General features: G+C 44.6%; 1 protein-coding gene across 1 annotated transcript in view; it reads right to left on the bottom strand.

Annotated features, from left to right (window-relative positions):
• LOC126160280 (protein artichoke) overlaps nucleotides 1–23,879 on the bottom strand; it is a 171,612-nt gene that overhangs the window by 111,439 nt on the left and 36,294 nt on the right. Inside the window, exon 4 of the mRNA XM_049916897.1 lies at nucleotides 6,674–6,842. Coding sequence (XP_049772854.1) covers nucleotides 6,674–6,842 — 169 coding nt within the window. The remainder of the gene's footprint in view (nucleotides 1–6,673; nucleotides 6,843–23,879) is intronic.

The following is a 23,879-nucleotide window of genomic DNA, read 5'->3' as shown; positions in this document are numbered from 1 at the left end:
TAACAGTAAGGAAAAAAATTGTTGTCAGGCTCTTGCCTCTCTCCAAAGTTGGCCGGAAGATATTTGGTCGTAATAACAAAGGGAGAGCTCGAATTTGCACGGCTGCAGGGAAGAAATTTAAGGATTAATTTTCCAGGGTGCTGATTTATCATTTTCAGACTTCAAAATATAGTAGATTGTTGCGTATTTTCGTAGCGTTTTTGTTTTGCATGTTGATATTCCGGTTGCTATGGGTTTATTTACCGATTGTCATTTTTTATTTGTAGTTCACTGTTGCTATGCGAGTTTACATATTGTTATTTTGTCATTTGGAGATAGTGAGTGGAGCTGTCGTCGATAGAAAGTGGTGTGCCAAGTGGAGAAATAGGAACATTTTCTCCATATTCTTCTGTTTGAGTTCCGTAGCGAGGTGATAGCAGCCGAGGCATCCGGAAACATTTGCGCCATGTATGGAGAAAATGCCACTGGACAGAGCAGGGAAAAAATGGTTTTATTGTTTTAAGGAGAATAGTTTTGACATTAGTGACTCTCCACATTCAGGAAGGCCTTAGGGGTTTGACAAGGATCGTTTAGACCCATTAATCCACAATTATCCGTCAGGGTACTCTACAACTGACAAATGTGATGAATTGTGATCATTTCACCGTCGTGCGACATCTGCATGCAGTGGGGAAGGTTCAAAAATCGGGTGTATGGTTACAGCAACCTTTAAGCCAAAATCACAAAAATCAACAAATGACCACTTGTGCATTTCAACCTGATTGTCATCAATTGGCTTGTGAACAACACTGACCATTGCTATCCTGTATCGTTACTGGTGACGAGAAATGGTGTCTTTATGATAACACATGGAAAAGAAAGGAATGATTGACCCCAAACAAAGCACCAACTCCCGACAATGACCTGTGTGGATCCACAAGAGATAATAATATGCATCTGGTGGAAGCGCGACTGTGTGATGTAACCCAAATTACTTACCCGAGGTGTAACCATCAATGCTGAAATTTATCGTCAACATATGAGACATCTTGCAGACGTAGTCCAAGAGTAACGACCCGGAAGACTGCGAAAAGTGATGCTATTCCACGACAGAGCGCTCCCCCGTTCTGTTAAATTGACGAAAAACACTACACAGGAATTTGGATTGGAAGAAATTCCGCACGCACTTTATTCATCTGATCTTTTGCCCCAGGATTTTCACCTTTCCGCTCTCTATCGAACAACTTACGAGGAACTTCCTTTCTCGATGAAAATGCGCTCCGAACATGACTCGTCTCAGAACTAAGTGATTTTTACAGTCACGGAATCGAAAAGTTTTTCCAGCCTTGGCAGACTGTTGTAAATAGTGAGGAGAATATATCATTAATAACAGGGGCATCAGGTATGGCGTATCCCCGAATAAATAATATGTCTTTGATTACTAAAGTCTCTGTTACGAGTGTCTGCTGTGTTTATTAAACTTATGAAAAAAACGCTACGAACCTAACCAACCCAGTACATGAAAAACTGAAAAAAGATTTGACCTATTTCTAAAATACAGGGTGTACATAAAGTCTGGCAACACTTTCAATTATTTATTGCACAAGAACTGAACAATGTACTGACATATGTCATTTTGAAGAGAAACCCTGAAAGTTTTTTTTTTTCATGTGTACCGCCACAGCGTAGTTTGGTAATTTGCCGATAGTCAGCGCTAGTCGCAAACATGGCGAGTTCAGGCGCGGAGCGAGCTTTCTGTGTGTTGGAGTTCGACAAAAACAAGTGTTGCAGCAACGGCTGATGCCTCAAATGCAATCGGACTCTCCGTTCATCTTTCAGCAGGATGGGGCTCCATCCCATTTTCATTGTGAAGTTCGTGGGTACCTGAACACGGAGCTATCGCATCGATGGATCGGCCGTGCTACAGAAGGGGTCAGGTGTTTCATGAAATGGCCTCCCCGATCACCACATCTCACTCCGTGTGACTTTTTCCTGTGCTGACACATTAAAGATCTGGTGTATGTACCGCCTCTAAAACGTGATGTAGCAGAGCTCCGGGAGAGAATACGGGAAGCGACTGCCACTGTCGACGATGCCATGCTGGGACGGGTATGGCAAGAATTCGATTACCGTATTGACGTCTGCCAGGTCACTCATGGTTGGCACATCAAATGTATTTATGACATCTGTACAATGTTTAGTTCTTGCGCAATAAATTGAAAGCGTTGCCCGACTTTATGTACACCTTGTATGAAGCAAAGGTATAGGAACAAATGAAATGAATAAAAATGTCGTTTGATAGTCCTAAAAAGTGGTTGGTTTCGTATGGAAGTTGACTGGAAGACTGTACTGTAGGTACTGGAAATTCCGTGTTAGGTTCCACTGAGACGCCAGCGTGGCACAGGCGCTAAGCCTGGTTTACAAGACGACATTGGGTTGCGCCACTCGTTGCGTGGAATGAGTTGCACGCAACTGGTTTCATATTTGGCTGTAGACATCACTATACACTTAAGTTTCGTCGTTTTGTGGGTTCCTGAGTCGTGTCTGAAATGAAAGTTTTGGCAGCTGCACTTCGCACGAGTTGTGACGGAGTTAAAGCTTGTTGCGTGGAATCGCTGCATAAGAAAAAAATAAGAAACGTGCTTCGATTCGTGACTGGCTGAAGAAAAGACGTCAGCTCGGTTGCTTAGCATACTTGCTGAAATAATTTATAACGGAAGATCCAAGAAGATCTTTTAATTATGATAGAATGTCACCAGAACTGGTCATGCTTCTACTAAGTAGAGTTAATTATGCGATAAGGAATAAAGATACTGTAATGCATGAAGAACTGTCGCCAGAACTGAAATTACATACAATATTGCGTGCGTTGCAATCGAGACACTGGGCATGCTATAAGATACGGTTTTAGTTAGTGATGACGCTTTTTCATCAACAGCAATAATTATTAACATTAACAGTAATAATTATTAACATTAGCAACAATAATTATTCGAAGCAAGCTTGAAGATAGATCTGTACAGTGGCAACATTTCAAAATTCTAACATATGTGAATGGGGAGCACTGCAGCGACGTTTTAAATAGATGAATATTAAATAAAGAATGCAGCTTCTTGAATTTGTATAGCCTTCCCTCCTGTCAACAATATTCCTTAACAAAGAGTTGGCCAACTGAACAATGGGATTTTAGTCTTGTAGACGAGAGCATTGCTACAGCTAGAATCACACTTGTTTGTATTTTTCTTAATTCAGTTATATATGTGCTCCTAACTCAATAAATTTTGCCCTACAGCTCAGATATTGTCAAACCATCTATGTTATAATCACACATGGTGGTCTCAATGGCAGCAATATGTTGCTTATTTTTGTAATCAGCATCACTGAAATCCCACAGACACCTATGCGAGGCATAGATATCAAAGAAGCGAACGTTATTCTTCGTTTCCCACTTCATATTTCAGTTTGTCTACACTACGAACTCACACAACCTCAAAACTCGTGGAACTAGTGTCGCCAAAGTTGGAACACGCTAAAAGTGTTTACACTACTGGCCATTAAAATTGCTACACCACGAAGATGACATGCTACCGACGCGAAATGTAACCGACAGGAAGAAGATGCTGTGTTGTGCAAATGATTAGCTTTTCAGAGCGTTCACACAAGGTTGGTGCCGGTGGCGACACCTACAACGTGCTGACATGAGGAACGTTTCCAACCGATTTCTCATACACAAACAGCAGTTCACTGGCGTTGCCTGGTGAAACGTTGTTGTGATGCTTCGTGTAAGGAGGAGAAATGCGTACCAACACTTTTCCGACTTTGATAAAAGTCAGATTGTAGCCTATCGCGATTGTGGTTTGTCGTATCGCGACATGGCTTCTCACTTTGGTCGAGATCCAATGACTGTTAGCAGAATATGGAATAGGTGGGCTCAGGAGGGTAATACGGAACGCCGTGCTGGATCCCAACGGCCTCGTATCACTAGCAGTCGAGATGACAGGCATCTTATCCACGTGGCTATAACGGATCGTGCAGCCACGTCTCGTTCCCTGAGTCAAAAGATGGGGACGTTTGCAAGACAAAACCATCTGCACGAACAGTTCGACGACGTTTGCAGCAGCACGGACTATCCGCTCGGAGATCACGGCTGCGGTTACTCTTGAAGCTGCATCACAGACAGGAGCTGCAGTCATGCACTGTGCGGCTGATCCCGGCGAAGGTACGAGTCCTCCCTCGGACAAGGATGAGTGTGTTTGTTCTTAGGATAATTTAGGTAAAGTAGTGTGTAAGCTTAGGGAATGATGACCTTAGCATTTAAGTCCCATAAATTTTCCGACTCATTTGAACAGACAGGAGCGCCTGCGATGGTGTACTCAGGGACGAACCTGGGTGTACGAATGGCAAAACGTCATTTTTTCAGATGAATCCAGATTCTGTTTACAGCATCATGATGGTCGCATCCGTGTTTGGCGACATCGCGGTGAACGCACAATGGAAGCGTGTATTCGTCATCGCCATACTGGCGTATCACCCGGCGTGATGGTATGAGGTGCCATTGGTTACATGTGTCGGTCACCTCTTGTTCGCATTGACGGCACTTTGAACAGTGGACGTTACACTTAAGATGTGTTACGACCCGTGGCTCTATCCTACATTGGATCCCTGCGAAACCCTACATTTCAGCATGACAATGCACGACCGCATGTTGCAGGTCCTGTACAGGCCTTTCTGGATACAGAAAATGTTCGACTGCTACCCTGGCCAGCACATTCTCCAGATGTCTCACCAATTGAAAACGTCTGGCCGAGCAACTGGCTCGTCATAATACGGCAGTCACTACTCTTGACGAACCGTGGTATCGTGTTGAAGCTGCATGGACAGCTGTACCTGTACACGCCATCCAAGCTCTGTTGACTCAATGCCCAGGCATATCGAGGCCGTTATTACGGCCAGAGGTGGTCGTTCTGGGTACTGATTTCTCAGGATCTATCCACCCGAATTGCGTGAAAATGTAATCACATGTCAGTTGCAGTATAATGTGTTTGTCCAATGAATACCCGTTTATCATCTGCATTTCTTCTTGGTGTAGCAACTTTAATGGTCAGAAGTGTAGTTTCACCAACGAGTTGGCCAAACGCGCGGTGCGCACGCGCAGTGGCCGGTAGCGCAGTTGCGTGGAACCTAGTGTCGTCGTGTAAACTATAGTCTGTCGGTAAACTGAAGAGCGAACTAGCTAGTCCCCTCTCTACTAACCCAGCTGCGTCAGAAGGCGCTTCTACAGGCGGTTTGACAACGCAGTGCCGGCCCTGCCGCGGCGCGCGATTTAAATCTGTGTCGACGCCGTGTACAGATACGTCCCGGCTGCGTTCATTTTTAGACAAATGTATTAAGACCATAAGGAATACAAAAAACGATACCTTCTTCCGAAACACAATATTGTAGAGTAAATATTATTAAGATAAGAATGGAAGTCAGGATTATACTACAAACATAGAAGCGAATGCCTGTTCAAGTGAATGTATTGTATGTTCCTCTATTGCTATTCGTAAAACGAAACCCATATAATGCAATCAATCTGTAGAAATTAAGGCTTGTTTTTACTTTGTGTTTCCACTGAAAGGTAGATGTTTTCTTTGAAGGACTGCATTGAAACTTAACAATTTTTGCAACACGAGCAGTGTTTAAAAAGTAAGAAGAAATTTATAATTTTGCATGTTGTATTAGTCCGATTTGCACTACTTTTTGTCACTGTTTTCGTAAACATGTCTCAAAAGTATGTGTACGATGTTATGCATATTGGGTATTTACTCTGTTGTGAGCTGTCAAAAAGATTACATGTGTTTTGGTAGAATCAACGATTATTTGTTTTGTATAAAAATAGATTAGAGAATCTGTAATAAATTTTGTTATAGGGATGGAATGAAGTGAATGAAATTTTTAGAAATGTAAATATTGCTTATGGTGAGCCTGTTATAAGTGAACCAAGGGCATACAAGTGGTATAAACATTTCAAAGCAGGCCTTAAAGGACAGCGGTTTTACAAGCGTGGATGAGATTAAAAATGCATAGTTAAGAGACCTATAAACTACCCCGAAGAAACAGTTCCTAAACAATTTCGGAAATTGGAAAAAGCACTGGCACTAGTGTATAGTATGTAATGGGGAATATTTTGTAGAGGATAACATTGCTGTAGATTAACAAATAAAGTTCTTATCAAAAAATAAAACTTAATACGTGAACGCATCTGGAATGTCAAGCTTTTGAATTCCAGAATCCACATACATGTTTCGAAGAAAATTTCAGCAGTGTTTAGAATAGCTATTGCGCACAAATTTCAAGCAATATGTCTCAGAATCAGGTGAGGAGTGACCGAGACAGAGAGTTTGTGTTCCACAAGCATCAAAGGTTTTACATGATTTAGAAACTATCTATAACGATCGGTTTCTTTTCAAGATTATTAGTATTCCTTCACTGACACTGGCAACTAAAATCATACGAACAGAAACGACGTATATCGCTGCACGCCGATCTACACCTCTTTAGACAGGTAACGGGCAACTGATTTTGGGTGCCCCTGTAGGCCAGTGGCAGAGTTCTTCCGGGAAAGGGCACTTCCGCCACCAAAAGCGCTGCTCGCTCTTGAGTTTACAGATAGACTACAGGCCTGACGCAGTGCTCTGCGGGCGCGCCGTACCTGCAGGAAGGCCTCCGGGTGAATGCGGCGCAGCAGGTTGCGGCTGAGGTCGAGCACCCGCAGAGCGGGCACTCGGTGGAACGCCCCGCGCTGCACCTCCTCGATGCGGTTGTCGGCCAGCCGCAGCTCGCGCAGAGACGGCAGCTCCACGAACGTCGCCTCGCCCAGTCTGGCGGCCCAAACCACGTCTCAGTTTCTCAGTCTTACAACTTGAGGATCGTACACAAATTCATCCAGGTACGCAACGCAGTAGAGAAGTAAAGCGTGCACTATCTGATCAGAAGTATCCAGACCCAAGGGAGTAAAGGCGTGATAATCGCAAGGGGAGGGATCAGGACTATAGGGCGGGTGCCGAAGTGTCTCCTACTGGACTTGGCCTAGCTCCTGCTTTACGACATTTGCGATAAGGGGTCGAATCGTAACCAGCACGAAACTTGACGCACAAGTCCACAAACGGTGATTATCGTCAGACATGCTGCCCCAAGCACATTCTTCGTTCTCCGATGGATATCTTCTGGTGTTTGTCCTTTAGAAACCAAGGAAAGAAAAACAGCACGTTGGTTCCGCTTGGATGCATTTGCTAATAACGTCGCCATATTTCACGTTTCCGCATTTACCGCACGCGCGGTGGAAAGAGGTTAGTGCCGCGCTGATCCCTTTTTTTTTTTTTCTTTATTGATTTTCAATTCCCCCCGAAGGGGGCGGGCTGGCAGCAGCTTAGTACGCTGCTCTACAGCCTACAGACTTTGTTTTTAAAAACGGAAGAAGAAAAGAAACAAGAAAAACAGGCGATAAAACGGTGACTTAAAGTGTAAAATGGCGGAAAAATGCGGAAAGTTAAAACAGAAAGCAAAAGGGGTTGGCAATGTTTATAAAAGACACAGGAATCAGACAAATAACATAGTACACACACAATTAAAAAACATGGCGACAGTCTGGTTTCTGTTCTCAAGAGATGGAAAGCACACCCAGCGACAGTATGATGGCCGTTCGCAACACTTCCCAAAAAACACAACACGGAACACTCACTGTAAAACACTGCACAAAAATGGCGGCACAAAGATGAGAATCCCGAGCCAAAGGCAGATGGGGGGGGGGAGACCTGGAGGAGTAAAACAAGGAGGGAGGAGAGGAAAAAGCGAAAGGGGGGAGAAGACTCGTAAGGGGGGAGAGGGGCAGGGCAGACGTGAGAGGGAATGGGAAAAGGCAGAGGAGGGAAATGCAAAAGGACTCAGGGGAGAGAATGGGGCAAAGAGAGGGGAGGTGGGGAAAAAAAAAGAGGATGGAAGGGGGGAGAGGGAGTCCAGGAAAAGGACAGAGGAAAGGAGGGGGAGTGAGGATCAGAGTTGATAGGAGGGATAAATGGAGGGAGAGAGGGCATCATTCGGGAGGGGGAGTTGATGGAAGCCACCTTGGGAAAGGAGATGAAGGGGGTAGAGATGGAGAGTAGGGGGTCACAACAGTGAAGACGTGGCAGGGGGCGGGGATGGGAGAGGAACAACCAGGGGCTGAGGGAGATCAAGGCGGCGGGAGGTGTAGAGGATGCGGATATGTTCGAGGAATAGGAGCAGATTGGGGAATGGAACATCCCTTTCCTACATGTCGTGCTTATATATCCGCATAGGAGCCACGCTGCGTTAAAAATGCGCTGCAGCAGCGCCCTCTAACGGAAACCTTTTTTACAATGTTAGTTATAATCCGTCTTCATTGCAAAAATGTTTATCACATGACCGGTTTCGGTTCCTCTAGAACCATCTTCAGATCTGAAACGATAATGATACGAATTTACTATTTCACAAATGCAAACCCTTTTCATCCTATCCGATCAACATCAAATGTACCAGAACATACCGGCAGTTTCGGTTACAGGAGTAACCTGTCCACACACAGCAACCTTCACATGCTGCGTCTCATAAAATTGGTTGGCAGAATGCACGTCATTTATATCAATTCTAAAACTATTACCAACAGGTGGCGTCTGGTACATTTGTTACATTATATATGCACATACTGTATTAAGTAGATTTTTGTAATTTACTTTTATCTCTAAAAATACTTAATTAAAATCTATAGACGTCAAGGTTAAAACTGTACTTGTCTAAATTAAAATACACAATAAAATTATCATTTTTGTACGATCTATAACAAAGGGCGATTTCTATATCCGTGGCGCTGATGTAGACTTGTTTTCCTCCATGGTCTGCTTCCGTGGTTCCTGCTATTTCGGTGTTGTGCCGCGAGCCGTTCAGACGTCTGATGTCCATCGCCGTGGGTAAGGCGGCCGTGCAGCCGTGCAGGAGGGCCCCGTCGACGACGATAGGTGAAGAAGCCGGAAGATGCGTGCAGCGCCTAACGTCGTCGACGGGGCCCTCCTGCACGGCTGCACGGCCGCCTTACCCACGGCGATGGACATCAGACGACTTAACGGCTCGCAGCACAGCACCGAAATAGCAGGAACCACCGGATAGGATGAAAAAGGTTTGCATCTACATCTACATCAACATCCATACTCCGCAAGCCACCTCACGGTGTGTGGCGGAGGGTACCTTGAGTACCTCTATCGGTTCTCCCTTCTATTCTAGTCTCGTATTGTTCGTCGAAAGAAAAATTGTCGGTATGCCTCTGTGTGGGCTCTAATCTCTCTGATTTTATCCTCATGGTCTCTTCGCGAGATATACTTTGGAGGGAGCAATATACTGCTTGACTCCTCGGTGAAGGTAAGTTCTCGAAACATCAACAAAAGCCCGTACCGAGCTACTGAACGTCTCTCCTGCAGAGTCTTCCACTGGAGTTTATCTATCATCTCCGTAACGCTTTCGCGGTTACTAAATGATCCTGTAACGAAGCGTGCTGCTCTCCGTTGGATCTTCTCTATCTCTTCTATCAACCCTATCTGGTACAGATCCCACACTGCTGAGCAGTATTCAAGCAGTGGGCGAACAAGCGTACTGTAACCTACTTCCTTTGTTTTCGGATTGCATTTCCTTAGGATTCTTCCAATGAATCTCAGTCTGGCATCTGCTTTACCGATGATCAACTTCATATGATCATTCCATTTTAAATCGCTCCTAATGCGTACTCCCACATAATTTAAGGAATTAACTGCTTCCAGTTGCTGACCTGCTATTTCGTAGCTAAATGATAAGGGATCTATTTTTCTATGTATTCGCAGCACATTACACTTGTCTACATGGAGATTCAATTGCCATTCCCTGCACTACGCGTCAATTCATTGCAGAGCCTCTTGCATTTCAGTAAAATTTTCCATTGTTACAACCTCTCGATACACCACAGCATCATCTGTAAAAACCCTCAGTGAATTTCCGATGTCATCCACAAGGTCATTTATGTATATTGTGAATAGCAACGGTCCTATGACACTCCCCTGCGGCACACCTGAAATCACTCTTACTTCGGATGACTTCTCTCCATTGAGAATGACAAGCTGCGTCCTGTTATCTAGGAACTCTTCAATCCAATCACACAATTGGTCTGTTAGTCCATATGCTCTTACTTTGTTCATTAAACGACTGTGGGGAACTGTATCGAACGCCTTGCGAAAGTCAAGAAACACGGGATCTACCTGGGAATCCGTGTCTATGGCTCTCTGAGCCTCGTGGACGAATAGCGCGAGCTGGGTTTCACACGATCGTCTTTTTCGAAAACCATGCTGATTCCTACAGAGTATATTTCTAGTCTCCAGAAAAGTCATTACACTCGAACATGTCACAAGAGGTCTATCTGCCAGTATAAAAAGAGGCGGGGAGTATTGTGCTGTTGGTAGAGAAGCAGTAACAGCAGAATGCGTCTGTCGGGAGGGCTCATTGGCGTCCAACGTGGACTAGTCATTAAATGTCACCTGAGAAACAAATCCGTCAGGGGCATTTCGAATCTTCTAAAGCTGTCCAAGTCGACTGCTGGTAATGTGGCTGTGCAGTTTAAACGCGAAGGAACACCCACAGTAAAATCAAGATCAGGCGGACGTCAAGAAACGATCTGGTTGATAGTATTGACGATGATGCTGTAGTAGCATCACACGAAAGTTGTGAACAAATCAATGAGGATTTGCAGAAAATAAATGCGTGGTGTAATGACTAGCAGTTATCTCTCAATATTAGTAAGTGTAACATATTGCGTATAAAAAGGCGAAAATCCCCATTAATGTATGAGTACAAAATAAATGTCCAGTCTTTGGAAGAGGTAACATCCGTCAAGTATCTGGGTGTGACTATTGGAAATGGTCTCAAATGAAATGATCAGATCACACAAGTAACGGGTAAGGCGAACTGTAGATTGCAGTTTATTGGTAGAATCCTGAAGCGATGCAGTCCTTCAACAAAGGAAATAGCTTACAATACGTTAGTTCGTCCAGTCTTGGAGTGTTGTTCGTCTGTATGGGACCCTTGCCAGTTCGGCCTGATTCAAAAAATTGAGAAGGTCCAAAGAAGAGCGCCAAGATTCGTGACTGGTACATTTAGCCATCGCGAGAGCGTTACAAATATCATAGAAAGTTTGAAGTGGGACACACTTGCAGATAGACGACGCGCTAAACAGAAGGGGCTGCTCACTAAATTCCAAAATCCAATCTTCACCGAGGATGTGGAGCATATATTATTACCACCAACTTTCAAATCGCGTAATGATTAGCATTCAAAGATAAGGGAAATAATAGCTCGTACTGAGGCGTTCAGACAGTCGTTTTTCCCTCGTGCGATCCGCGAGTGGAACAGAGGGGGGGGGGGGGGGAGGGGCGGGGGAGGGGGAATATGAGTTTGGCCCGAATTGTCCCCTCCGTCACACACGGCTTGGTGGCTAGCGGAATATATATGTAGATGCAAGAGAAATTGATGGACAGCGGCTGTCGAGCATTGTGAAGGGTGGTTGTAAGAAGTCGCATGAAATCAGTGGAAGCAGCTGTAAAGTGCTCGTGAGTTCCAAAGCGCTAAAAGAGCTACTAGCAGTGCAGCTAGCGTAGGAGTAAAAAAGAATGGGTGCAATAATCGAACAGCTCACCAAAAGTCACGCTTTTCTGTAGGCAATACAAAGTGACACTTGATATGGTGTAAAGAGCGACACCACTGGAGAGTGGCTGACTGGAAACCAGTGATTCTGAGTGATGAAACACGTCGTACACTGTCACAACCCAATGGAAAGGTTTGGGTTTGGCGAATGCCTGGAGAACGTTGTCTGCCAGCGTGTGTAATGCCCACAGTGAAGCGCGGAGCAGGGGGTGTTATTGGTACGAGTGCGTTTTTGTGAGGGTGTGATGCCCTAAGTCCACTTAAGAAAACGCTGAATGCAGAAAGATATTGGCGGGAGCAATGTCAAGCTGGAACCACACTCAAGTCCAAATCTGAAGGGCGGGTCGTCACCTAAGCACAGCACTTAGAACTGAAAGAACGTATATTACTGACCCAACTACAGCCAGATCAGTAGTCAATTTCTGGAAGGAGAGTACAGCTAAAACTGTGTGCCGGCCCGAGACTCGAACTCGGGACCTTTGCCTTTCGCGGGCGTGCTAGTTCTGCAAGGTTCGCAGAAGAGCTTCTGTGAAGTTTGGAAGGTAGGAGATGAGGTACTGACGGAATTGAAGCTGTGAGGGCGGATCGCGAGTCATGCTTGGGTAGCTCAGTGGTAGAGAACTTGCCCGCGAAAGGCAAAGATCCCGAGTTCGAGTCTCGGTCCGGCATACAGTTTTAATCTGTCAGGAAGTTTCATATCAGCGCACACTTCGCTGCAGAGTGAAAATCTCATTCTGGAGAGTGCAGCTACTTATACAACCATCGAATATTCCAGAATTCTGATGTTTATACAAACATTGACTATTCCAAAAGATATAAAAATTACAAACATTAGATATTTCAACAACATACATTCCAGAAACGATAAACAAGTGGTCGTCGGGTTTGAACCAGCTGCCTGCAGTACGCCAATCAGCAAAGCTGACTACTACGTCGCACTGCGTCCTCTATAGCTCCTCGCATTTCTCCCTTTCGTGCAGAAACAACGACCTGCTGTTTCAGAATTTCTCATTGGAGACGACTAAAGCACCCTGGATCTAGATGTTGCCAGTGGTTCCCTGTATGGCGGCGCCGGTGGATCCTCCCGTACTGATCTTGTTGTTACATCATCTTCATTGTGATGAGCATCGAAAGTTGCACTTCCCACAGAAGATTCGTGATCGTCGAGCGGGTCTTCAGTTTCCTTGAACTTCCCAACGTCGTTCCGCGCATCTGGACTGAAGTAGAGACGAAGGATACGATATGGCCCAAAGTAGGGCTTTGATAACTTCTCTGATAGTCCTGCTTTCCACAGAGGCATAAAAACCCACAACAAGTGTCTTGAACTGTATTTCATTGATCAGTGCTTGGCTTTATAGAGGCCTCAGCCCTTCTTCTGGGCGCCCAGGGTCCGTATGCAAACTTGCGGTCTTTCTTCTTCGTCCTGGTAATCAGATGTTTCACACAGTCATCATGAGTATCATCTGGTTGAAAAAGTAACATTGCTCGAGTGTCGTATTTTTCCTTCGCGACCAAGGCGATGTCAAGCCCATAATGCACTGATTCGATGAGTTATATACGAATGTCACGATGTGCGATATAATTTCCCAATTCTGTGAGGCTATTCGTCTGTGGATAGTAGGTAGTTGTCACCCTGCGGGTGATTTCACAACTTGAAATTACCTCTCATACCAGTCTCTGTGGCAAAAATTTTGCACGATCAGGGTGCTCCACGCCTCAAAATGATGTGTTCTGCTAGATACTTTGCAATTTCCGGAGTTTTGGCAGTCGGCACAGCTTTAGTGATAGCACAGTGGGTTAGTCAGTGCAGACATCCCTCGATTTCCAGTTTGGTGAAATGACACTGCTATAGGCAGGATTGGTAAAAGATGTTCCAGAGGTAACTGTGGCATGTACTGTGGTCGTTGGCATTCCTTACAGTGACTCATATAGTGTTTACCGCAGCGGTAGAGACCTCGCCAGTGATACGTGCATCTGATGCTGGTTAGAATCTTCACAAACGGCAGGTGAACAGATGTTGGAATGTCTTCCAAACACATCAGGATAGCTGGCTGGAGATGACCTAGAATGATGAGCAACCATTTCTGCCCCATTGGACCATAGTTACTATTATACAACGCTCCATCTATTAACTAGAATTTCCCCTTGGTCAGCTGCTCCTTACTCAAGGCTTGTATGGTTTGCAGTAGTGGTGGATCTTCCCTTTGTTCAACACTCAGGTCATTTGATGCAGCGATGATTGAAATTTCGTCCATGCTTACGTGTTCCATCAAAGATTTCCTTGACAGGCAGTCACCGCTCTTGTGTTTGCGTCTCGTTTTGTATAACACTGTGATGTCATATTCCTGAACCCTCTGTGCCCATCTCACCACTCGACCTGACGGATCTTTCAGAATAGTCCGGCAGCATAAGGAATGGTGGTCCATTACAAGGATGAATGGTTTCCCAAGTAAATATGGCTGGATTAGCTAATAGCCCAAAAGACTACAAGGCATTCTTTCTCCGTTTTAGTGTAGTTTGTATCGAATGTGGAGAGTACTGTGGAAGCAAGAGCTATTATCCTTTCAGCAATTTCCTAAATTTGTTTTAGAGTTGCCACTATTCCAAAACTGCTACACTGGTGTAACGTTCTGTCTTGGCATTCTCTGGAGAAGATGTTAGCGCATTCATAAGGATAAGGAAGGATCTTTTTTCCAGGAAAATTTGGCGTCTCCCTACAGTACTTCTTTCAAGGGATATAGCTTCGTATGTAAGTCCATTAGGAATCGCCAGTGGTATGAGCACGCTCCAAGAAAACTTCTCAAATCACGAAAGTGCCGGAAAGGTGGACAATGTGTGATTGCTCTTATTTTCTCTGGGTCGGGATAGACTCTGACGACATTAAGAAGGTGTCACAAGATTTTTATTTCTTGGGTGATGAAGAGGCGCTCTCTCTGTTGAGGCAGAGAATTGCAGTTTGAACACACTTCAGCACAGTTAGCAGGTGCCTTAGATGTCCTTCAAACGTCTTTCAAGTAACGACAGTGTCATCCAAACAGCAAAGACACAATGCCTATCTAAAGTGTAGAAGCAGGTTGTCCGTCATACCTTTTGATGTGGCTGGAGCATTACCCAGTCCTAATGGTTTAACTTTAAACTCATAGAGGCCGTCAGGGGCTATGAAGGCAGTTTTTTCCCAGTCAACTTCATCAACCTCGATTTGCCAGTTGCCTGTCTGCATGTCCATAGTGGAGTAATACTTTGCTCCTTTCAAGCATTCCAGAGTGTCATCAATGCGCAGCAATGGGTTGATATCTTCCCTCGTGATTTTATTTAGTTGTTTGTAGTCGATGCAGAAACGCCATTGCCGAGCTTCAGCCTCCTAAAGGCCACAGGAGAGGACCAGGCGCTCTCTGAAGGTGCAGTGATGTGGTCTTCCAGCATCTTCACCACTTCCTCACGGATTATCCATCGTTCAGGTGGTGACACACTACATGAGCCCTGGCTAATTGGTGGATGATACCAGTTTGATATGGTGCCTAATCATGGACCGCTTGGTCTGTCTTTTCTTCACTCCATATTGGAAAGGATCTGAAAACTGATGCAGAGTGGCTATTGCTCACCGACATTGTTCCTAGGCCAGGCCAGATATTATTCGCTGCCAGACAGCAGTTTCCTCCACAGCATTTCCTGTAGTAGTAGCAGAGCATGATTTTTCGTCGATGACACTAAGCTGTCCTCACTAGACTTGCTCGATTGTCCGTTTGCATATACCTTTTGGGGTGAGTTGTGGCTGCTAGTGAAAATTTGTGATCCAAAATTCACCTTGAGCCTTGGATTTCTTTTGTGAGCCTGAGTAGCCTTCTGCAATCGGAAAAAGCTTCATAGTTTATCTGAGCATCTTGACTGGTGACTGGAACTCGTCTCTTTGATGATGGTGGGATGACAATTCAATGACAAACAACCGCCCAGAGCAATCTTCGTTATGCGCGCTTTTTGGAACAGCTTCATTGGTCTGGAGCTCTGATCTTTCACAGTCTATGATGTCTTGAGATGCTCTCAAGATGTACCATCTGAGAATAACATTATGACAGGATTCCGCTAAAACGATACATTCGAAATGCTGCGTTCTGTCATAGATATTCTTGAGACACATGTTCCTGTTGGCTGGATGTATATCCCATTTGCGACTTTTACACAATCGCATTCGTATCACAGAATCAATGCGCAGCAGTGTGTTGACATCTTTCCTCACGATTTTATTCAGTTGTCTATCGTCGATGCATAAACGCTGTGTGTCGACCTTCAGCCTCCTAAAGGCCGCTGGAGAGGACCAGGTGACAAGAGACATCCAACATTACACGAAAAAGAAGCGCCTTAGTCGATTAGCGCCCGGGATGGTTTGCTGTTGATGACGTCAGTGAGATTTCCTGTCATCTTGGTAGCTGTCGTTCAGGGAGGATTTTCATCTGTGGGGGCCTCACCTCCATAAATGGTCGCCTCGCCTAGTTTTCCTGAATTCAGTGGTTAGGAGAAAGGCTGGTACCTCTGTGTGGCGACGTGGAACAGCTGCGGCGTGTTGTGGAGTAACCTCGTCCAGAGTATGGGAATGACCATCGGACCACAGGTCGACAATAATCGTGTGAAGTTGATTGGTGGAGTAGGACCGTTGTGATGGTTGACGTGTTGCGTCGTAATAATCTTCGAACACTCGTCTTTGGTCTCTACAGTATTGCACAAGCGTCCAGGGTATCCACAGCGAAAATAGACTAGCGTGTGTGTTCTTATAAGGAACGTTGTACTTGGTGAAGAAGTGGATTGTACCTGTGTTGGTCAGATGCTGGGTTGTCGTTTAATGGTGGCAGTGTAAATGCGAGATGGTCAAGATCATTCTTCGTGGTGCATTCATCGGATGGTGTAGATTGGTGTCAAAGTCCGATACACCTCTTTTTCAACATGCTCTGTTAACTCCTGTCCTATTGAATCGATCTTTCAAGGCTGGTAGCTCTTGTGAACCTGGCCCGACATTTCTGGCTGCCATGCACTGCTGTACCTTAAAGTCTTAGCCTACTATCTGGTACATGATATAGACGAGGTCTTGGTGGTCTCCTACAACTGCCGTAAGGACTACATTTGGCAGCTCGTCATAACTCTTCTGTCCGACTCTTTTTCTGTTACATTTCCTCCACTTGATGAAAACTTCTGTCGTTATGACGTCCTTTACAAAAAGAGCTAGTACGTATCTTCTGCAGCTCCTATCATTAGGTGTGAGATTTTGTTGGCTCCTGTCATTTTAGTATTCATGATATGGTATAGAGCCAAAACATTGTGCAAGTACGACTGTGCTGTTTATTCATGACGCTGGGCTCTGTTCTTCAGTTGTTCTGACCCCTAAGTGGACTTCCTATTGTTTGTCGCCAAACGTTTTTGTCATTTCGGCCTGGAATTCGTCCCAGCTACTGAGATTATTTTCGTTGTGCTTGAACCATTATTTGGTTGTGACGTTCAAGTAAAAGTACACATTTGCTGAACAGATCATATCATTCCACCTGTTGTATTTGGCGACTCGGTCGAATCCTTTCAGCCATATCGTAGGGTCTTTGCCAGCGTCTCCAGAAAATACAGTTAGATGCCTGATGTGGAGCTGACTTATTGCTGACTTGGAATCCACTGGTCTCTTGAATATATCGTGGAAAAGATGTTCAGCTTGTTTCCGCTTTTGTCCGTACAGACGACGGCTTTTACATTACCTAATTGGAACCATGGTGATGTAATTATTTTGGAGTACCCAACATCTTCACCAAACAATGTCACGTCGAAACCACAATCAAGTCCAAATCCGGACGCAGGGTCGTCAGTGAAGCACAGCACTTAAAACTGAAAGCACGTATATTACTGTTTATACAGCCATCAAATATTTCACAAAGCTGATTTTTACCCAAACATCGAATACATCGAATATTCCAGAAAATGCAAACATTACTAACATTAGATATTTCAAGAACATTTCAGAAGTGATAAACACGAAATAATAAATAATTCCTGGTGATCTGGTTTGGACTGGCGAGTCGCCGCACGCCAACCAGCAATACTAACCACTACGACTCACTGTGTCAGCCATAGCTCGCGGCAAGAAGAACCCATTTTCGAGCCTTGTATACTGAGTACAGTAGATGAAGAGGTCAGAGGTGATAACTGTAACAGTATGACAACGCACCCAGTCATAATGGTTTGTGGACAACAACATTCCTGCCATGGATTGGCCTGCCTGGAACAGACTAGGGATGAGTGAGAACATCGACTTCGCTTCAGACCCCAGTGTTCCACATCGCTACCTTCTCTGGTATGGCTCTTGAGGAAGAATGGGCTGCCACTTCTCCACAGACATACACACACTTTATTGAAAGTATTCTCAGCAGAATACAAGCAATCATAAAGGCGAAGGGCTAATGCACCCGACACTAATGTCCTTAAATAGGTTTCTGTAAACTTTTGATCAGGTAGTGTATATACACTCATGCTCATAAATTACGGATAATGCTGATACATGGCGAAACAACGCTCTGGTGGGCGGTTTCTGGGTTTAAATCACCTCGGGGTATGACCGTGCGGTGCATTTGGCCTGCGGTCGTCGCACGGTGGCGCTGGCAGCAGTCCACATACGCAGAGGTGTGTTGGTGCATGTCAGAGGACGGTGCAGCGAGTAAGTGTGCCGACGTTTTCAGACGTGCTAATGGTGACTGTGTGTTGAAAATGGCTCAAAGAATGACGTTATGAGAGACAGAATACTAGGGCGACTGAAGGCTGGTCAAACACAGCAGGTCACAGCACAGGCCCTCCGTGTGCCACAAAGTGTGATCTCAAGATTATGGCAACGATTCCAGCAGACAGGAAACGTGTCCAGGCGCTACAGTACGGGACGTCCACAATGTACAACACCACAAGAAGACCGATGTCTCACCATAAGTGCCCGCAGACGGCCACGGAGTACTGCAGGTAGCCTTGCTCGGGACCTTACTGCAGCCACTAGAACAGTTGTCTCCAGACAAGCAGTCTACAGACGACTGAACAGACATGGTTTATTCGCCCGGAGACCTGCAAGGTGCATTCCACTGACCCCTGGTCACAGGAGAGCTCGTAAAGCCTGGTGTCAAGAACACGGTATATGGTCATTGGAACAGTGGTCCCAGGTTATGTTCACGGACGAGCCGGCCGCGGTGGCCGTGCGGTTCCAGGCGCTTCAGTCCGGAACCGCGAACTGCTACGGTCGCAGGTTCGAATCTCGCCTAGGGCGTGGATGTGTGTGGTATCCTTAGGTTAGTTAGGTTTAAGTAGTACTAAGTTCTATGTGACTGATGACCTCCAATGTTAAGTCCCATAGTGCTCAGAACCATTTTTATATTCACGGACGAGTACAGGTATAGTCTGAACAGTGATTCTCGCCGCGTTTTCATATGGCGTGAACCAGGAAACAGATACCAACCCCTTAATGTCGTTGAAAGGGACACGTATGGAGGTCGTGGTTTGATGGTGTGGGGTGGGATTATGATTGGTGCACCTACACCCCTGCATGTGTTTGACAGAGGGACTGTAATAGGTCAGGTGTATCGGGACGTCATTTTGCACCAGTATGTCCGCCTTTTTAGGAGTGCAGTGGGTCCCACCTTCCTCCTGATGGATGATAACGCTCGGCCCTACCGAGCTGCTATCGTGGATGAGTACCTTGAAACAGAAGATATGAGGCGAATGGAGTGGCCTGCCTGTTCTCCAGACCTAAACCCCATCGAGCACGTCTAGGATGCTCTCGGTCGACGTATCGCTGCACGTCTTCAAACCCCTACGACACTTCAGGAGCTCCGATAGGCACTGGTGCAAGACTGGCAGGCTACACCCCAGCAGCTGCTCGACCACCTGATCCAGAGCATGCCAACCTGCTGTGCGGCCTGTGTACGTGTGCATGATGATCATATCCCATACTGATGTAGGGGTACATGCGCAGGAAACAGTGGCGTTTTGTAGCACATGTGTTTCGGGACGGTTTTCTCGTCTTATCACCAATACCGTGGACTTACAGATCTTTGTCGTGTGTGTTCCCTATGAGCCTATGCTATTAGCGCCAGTTTCGTGTAGTGCCACGGTGTGTGGCACCACATTCTGCAATTATCCTTAATTTATGAGCATGAGTGTATAATGCAGAGAGTCTATAGGAAGAGAATTTATTAATGATTGATTTTAATTTAGGTGTTAAGACGCCCTTTCTGGTGGTATTTGTAGCTTTATACAGAAGTGAAACATGGACATAAATGGATCAGTAAAGAAGAAAAATATTAAGTTTTGAAATGTCTTGGTACTTAAGAGTGCTGAAGAGTAGACGAATAGGTTGGATAGCTAATGAGGAGCTACTGAATCTAACTTTGGGGTAAAGAAATTAGCAGCACAACAGGATTAAGAGAAAGAATCATTGGTAGGCTACACATCCTTGTGCGTCAAGGAACAGTCAATTTTCTAATCAAAGGAAGTGTGTGCGTGTGTGCCTTTGTGTGTGTGTGTGGGAGGGGGGGAGGGGGAATAAAATTATAGAAGGAGGTCTAGGCTTGACGTTTGTTAAAATTACTATCTGAAATGGATGTAGGTTGTAGTAGTTACGCAGAGATGGACAGTCATGCACAGTAATGTTTGTTCTTTGGGGCCTGCAGTACAAAATATGTCTTGCAGTGGCATGATTACGATAATGATATGCTAGTTACAGTGCTCTTTAAATGAGTTTTACTACGTAAAGTACGATGGGCTCATATGTGACCTATTGCCATTGTCGGGTGTTCTTACACGTAATATCTATCACTGCTGCCATACGGCTCAGAAATTTATTTGTTCTTCTTGGAAATCAATTAGTTGTTCGCATACTTATTTCATTGTCATATTACTGCTGTTGACTTGTACCAGGTATGTGAATTAAAACAAAAATATCGTTAATTCGTATCGATATCATACCAAATGTAGTGGCCTTTTGTGAAATATCGATATCTGTGTGTCAGTTATTTAGATTGGTGTTTGAAACTAAAGAAAAATGTCAAAGTGCACGCTCCAGTCATTTCAGGAAATGGAGAAATATTTTCCGACTACAAGCACATGTTGTCTGTCAACAAACGTTCACTCACTTTCGATAATCCCTGATTACTAACTGCCATGCACTGAATTGCTCTATCGTGATTATACAACAATTTTTGTACATCTTCAAAGAATGAGATTTCTGAAAGAAAAACATAGCAATTGCAAATTAATTATACTTTTTGCTGAAAAGTTATGTCCCCGAGAGGAGTCTGGGCATCTGTAACGAATTTCTTTTGCGTTTTGAGCATGTGGGAGATGGGTTCCTTAACAACATGCGACAGGTGATAAAGGCTGGGTTCAGAATTTTGACCCCAAACACACGAGAGCGTCGTTGGAGTTGCGTCAAAAGGATAACAAACGCCAAAAAAGTTCAAGTCCATGCCATCTGCAGGCAAAGTTGTGCTCACAGTGTTGAGGGATGTTCGAGGTTTGGTGCATTTGGAACTCATGCAAGGTACTACGAGACCTTCAGAAAACTGAAAGCACATACTCGAAGAATTTACCCACACATGGAGCACCCTCTGCTTCAGCATGACAATGTCTGACCACACGCGAGTGCTGCGATATCTGCAACAGTCTGAAGCCTTCGGCTCACTGTCATCGACAATACTACATACAATTGCAACTGGCCCAATCTGATTTTCACGTGTTTCTAATAGTTAAAGAATACCTACTAGGACTTCACTTCGATAGTGACAAAGCGGTGCAACCAGAGATGAGGCTGCGGCTCTGTCAACAGTGTCAAACCAGAATTAGAGTGATGGTATCAACAAACTGCTCTCTTGTGGAGGGAAATGTATTCCTTGCTAGCGTCATTATGTTAAGAAATAAATATGAGGACATGAGGAGTAAAGATTTATAATCTTAATTACTTTCGTTTTATTTGTAAAATTTTAAAAGTTTTCATATCAAAAATTCAGAGGCATTACTTTTGAGCAAACCATCATATACAGTTTTCTTTGCTGGAGATCGTTATGCAAGTCACTTTATCTCTCTACAAGATATACAGGGTGAGTCGTGTAAGACGTAACACCCCCTTTATTCCGGGGGCGATTGCACGTATCAGCCTGCGGTTTTCGGCGAATCATAGCGGATTATGGGGCACATACGTTGGTACATACACAATAATCACAACGTTTATATTGACCGAGATAATGACGCAATTACATGTTTTTTTTTTTTTTTTTTTTTTTTAAATGGGACGCTATACTTTTTTTACCATCATTCGAACGCTCTGGAAAAGACGCGTATAGTGATGTAACGCATGTTGCTATTGTGATTCAAACTTTGCTTAAAAGAGGGCGGATGAGGATTTACCTACGTAGCGTAGGCCGTGCATGCTGCACAGAGCACGGCAACTCGGCCTGCGGGTCGCGCGAGGAGGCGTGTTTACAGTCTGCAGCCGCTTCCGACCGCCTCGACCTTCAATCGTACAATATTTCCCAGCGTCTTTTAAGCGAAGTTTGAATCACAATAGCAACATGCGTTACATCACTATACGCGTCTTTTCCAGAGCGTTAGAATGATGGTAAAAAAAGTATAGCGTCCCATTAAAAAAAAAAACATGTAATTGCGTCATTATCTCGGTCAATATAAACGTTGTGATTATTGTGCATGTACCAAACTATGTGCCCCATAGTCCGCTATGATCCGCCGAACACCGCTTGTCCGATATGTGCAATCGCCAACGGAATAATGGGGGTGTTACGTCTTACGCGACTCACCATGTATATATAAATTTTTAGGTCATTTTATCGATATTTTCAGGTCATAGTAGTGATAATTTTCCAGGTATTTAGGTCTTAAAAATCCTGGCCCTGAAGTTGTAGGTCCTTTTTCACATTTGTAAACTAAATAAATTCTCACCAGGGGCAGCTTCCCATACTTCTTGAAGTTTTCCAAGCACATCGAATATTCCATCACATTTCGGGCATGCAGATAATATTAATTCCAATACTTTGGCTGACAACCTTATGGCCTTTCTCAGGGTGAGTAACTTGCAAGAGCTTTAAAATACTTTACACAGTTCTTTTTCTTTCTTTCTTTTGCTTGTGCCGTTTTTCCCGCGGATACTCAGAGTTGACATGGTTAATCGGATGTGGCAATGTTAGTTGAAGGGGTGGCCGGATGCCTTTCCTGCCGCCACCCCGTACCCCCTGGGAAGGCATTAGTGTACCCCAACTGTCTGCGACTAGTGTAATCCATGGAATAGTGCGAAAGTCTTCAGATGTCTGCGAGCCGTGGAACTGAGGTGGGATGTGGGGACCAGACCGGTATTGACCTAGGGGAATGTGGAAAACCGCCTAAAAACCACATCCAGGCTGGCCGGCACACCGGCCCTCATCGGTAATCCGCCAGGCGGATTCGATCTGGGGCCGGCGCGCCTACCCGAGTCCAGGAAGCAGCGCGTTGTGCGCTCGGCTAACCTGGCGGCTTTAAAATACTTTACACAGTATTGTGAAGTAAATAAGCTTGTGCATACTCTCTGTTAATAACAAATGATTTACCAACAAAAATACTTGAAGTGCCTCCCTCAATTATGATTTTTCTAGATTTAAAAGAAATGTCTGACAATGTAAACTGGAAAACAGGATAAAAGAAATGGGTCGTGAAAGGTTGTGTTAAGTTGTACAGAACTCACACTGCAGTCATAATAGTTGAAGGAAATGAAAAGGAGGCAGTAATTGAGAAATGTGTGAGCCAGGTTTGTTGTCTATTCCCTATATTATTCAATCTGTACATTGAGCAAGCAGTAATAGAAAACATGGAAAAATTTGGAAAGGGAATAGAAGTCAGGTAGCAGACACAAAAACTTAGACACTCCTGATGACCCTGTAGTTCTGTCAGAGATGGCAAAGGACTTGGAAGATCAGTTGATTGAAATGGGTAGTGTATTGAAACGTGGGTACGAGAGCAGAGTAAAAAAATTAAAACAAGGATGATGGAATGTAGTCGAATTAAATGAGGTATTGTTGAGGGAACTGAATTAGGAAATGAGACAGTAAAGGCAGTGGATTAGATTAGATTAGATTAGATTAGTACTTGTTCCATAGATCATGAATACGACACTTCGTAATGATGTGGAACGTGTCTGG

This window comes from Schistocerca cancellata, chromosome 2 (assembly GCF_023864275.1).
Source record: "Schistocerca cancellata isolate TAMUIC-IGC-003103 chromosome 2, iqSchCanc2.1, whole genome shotgun sequence".
Lineage (NCBI taxonomy): Eukaryota > Metazoa > Arthropoda > Insecta > Orthoptera > Acrididae > Schistocerca > Schistocerca cancellata.
The sequence above is the reverse complement of the archived record's forward strand: the minus strand, read 5'-3'. Positions and strand labels throughout refer to the sequence as shown.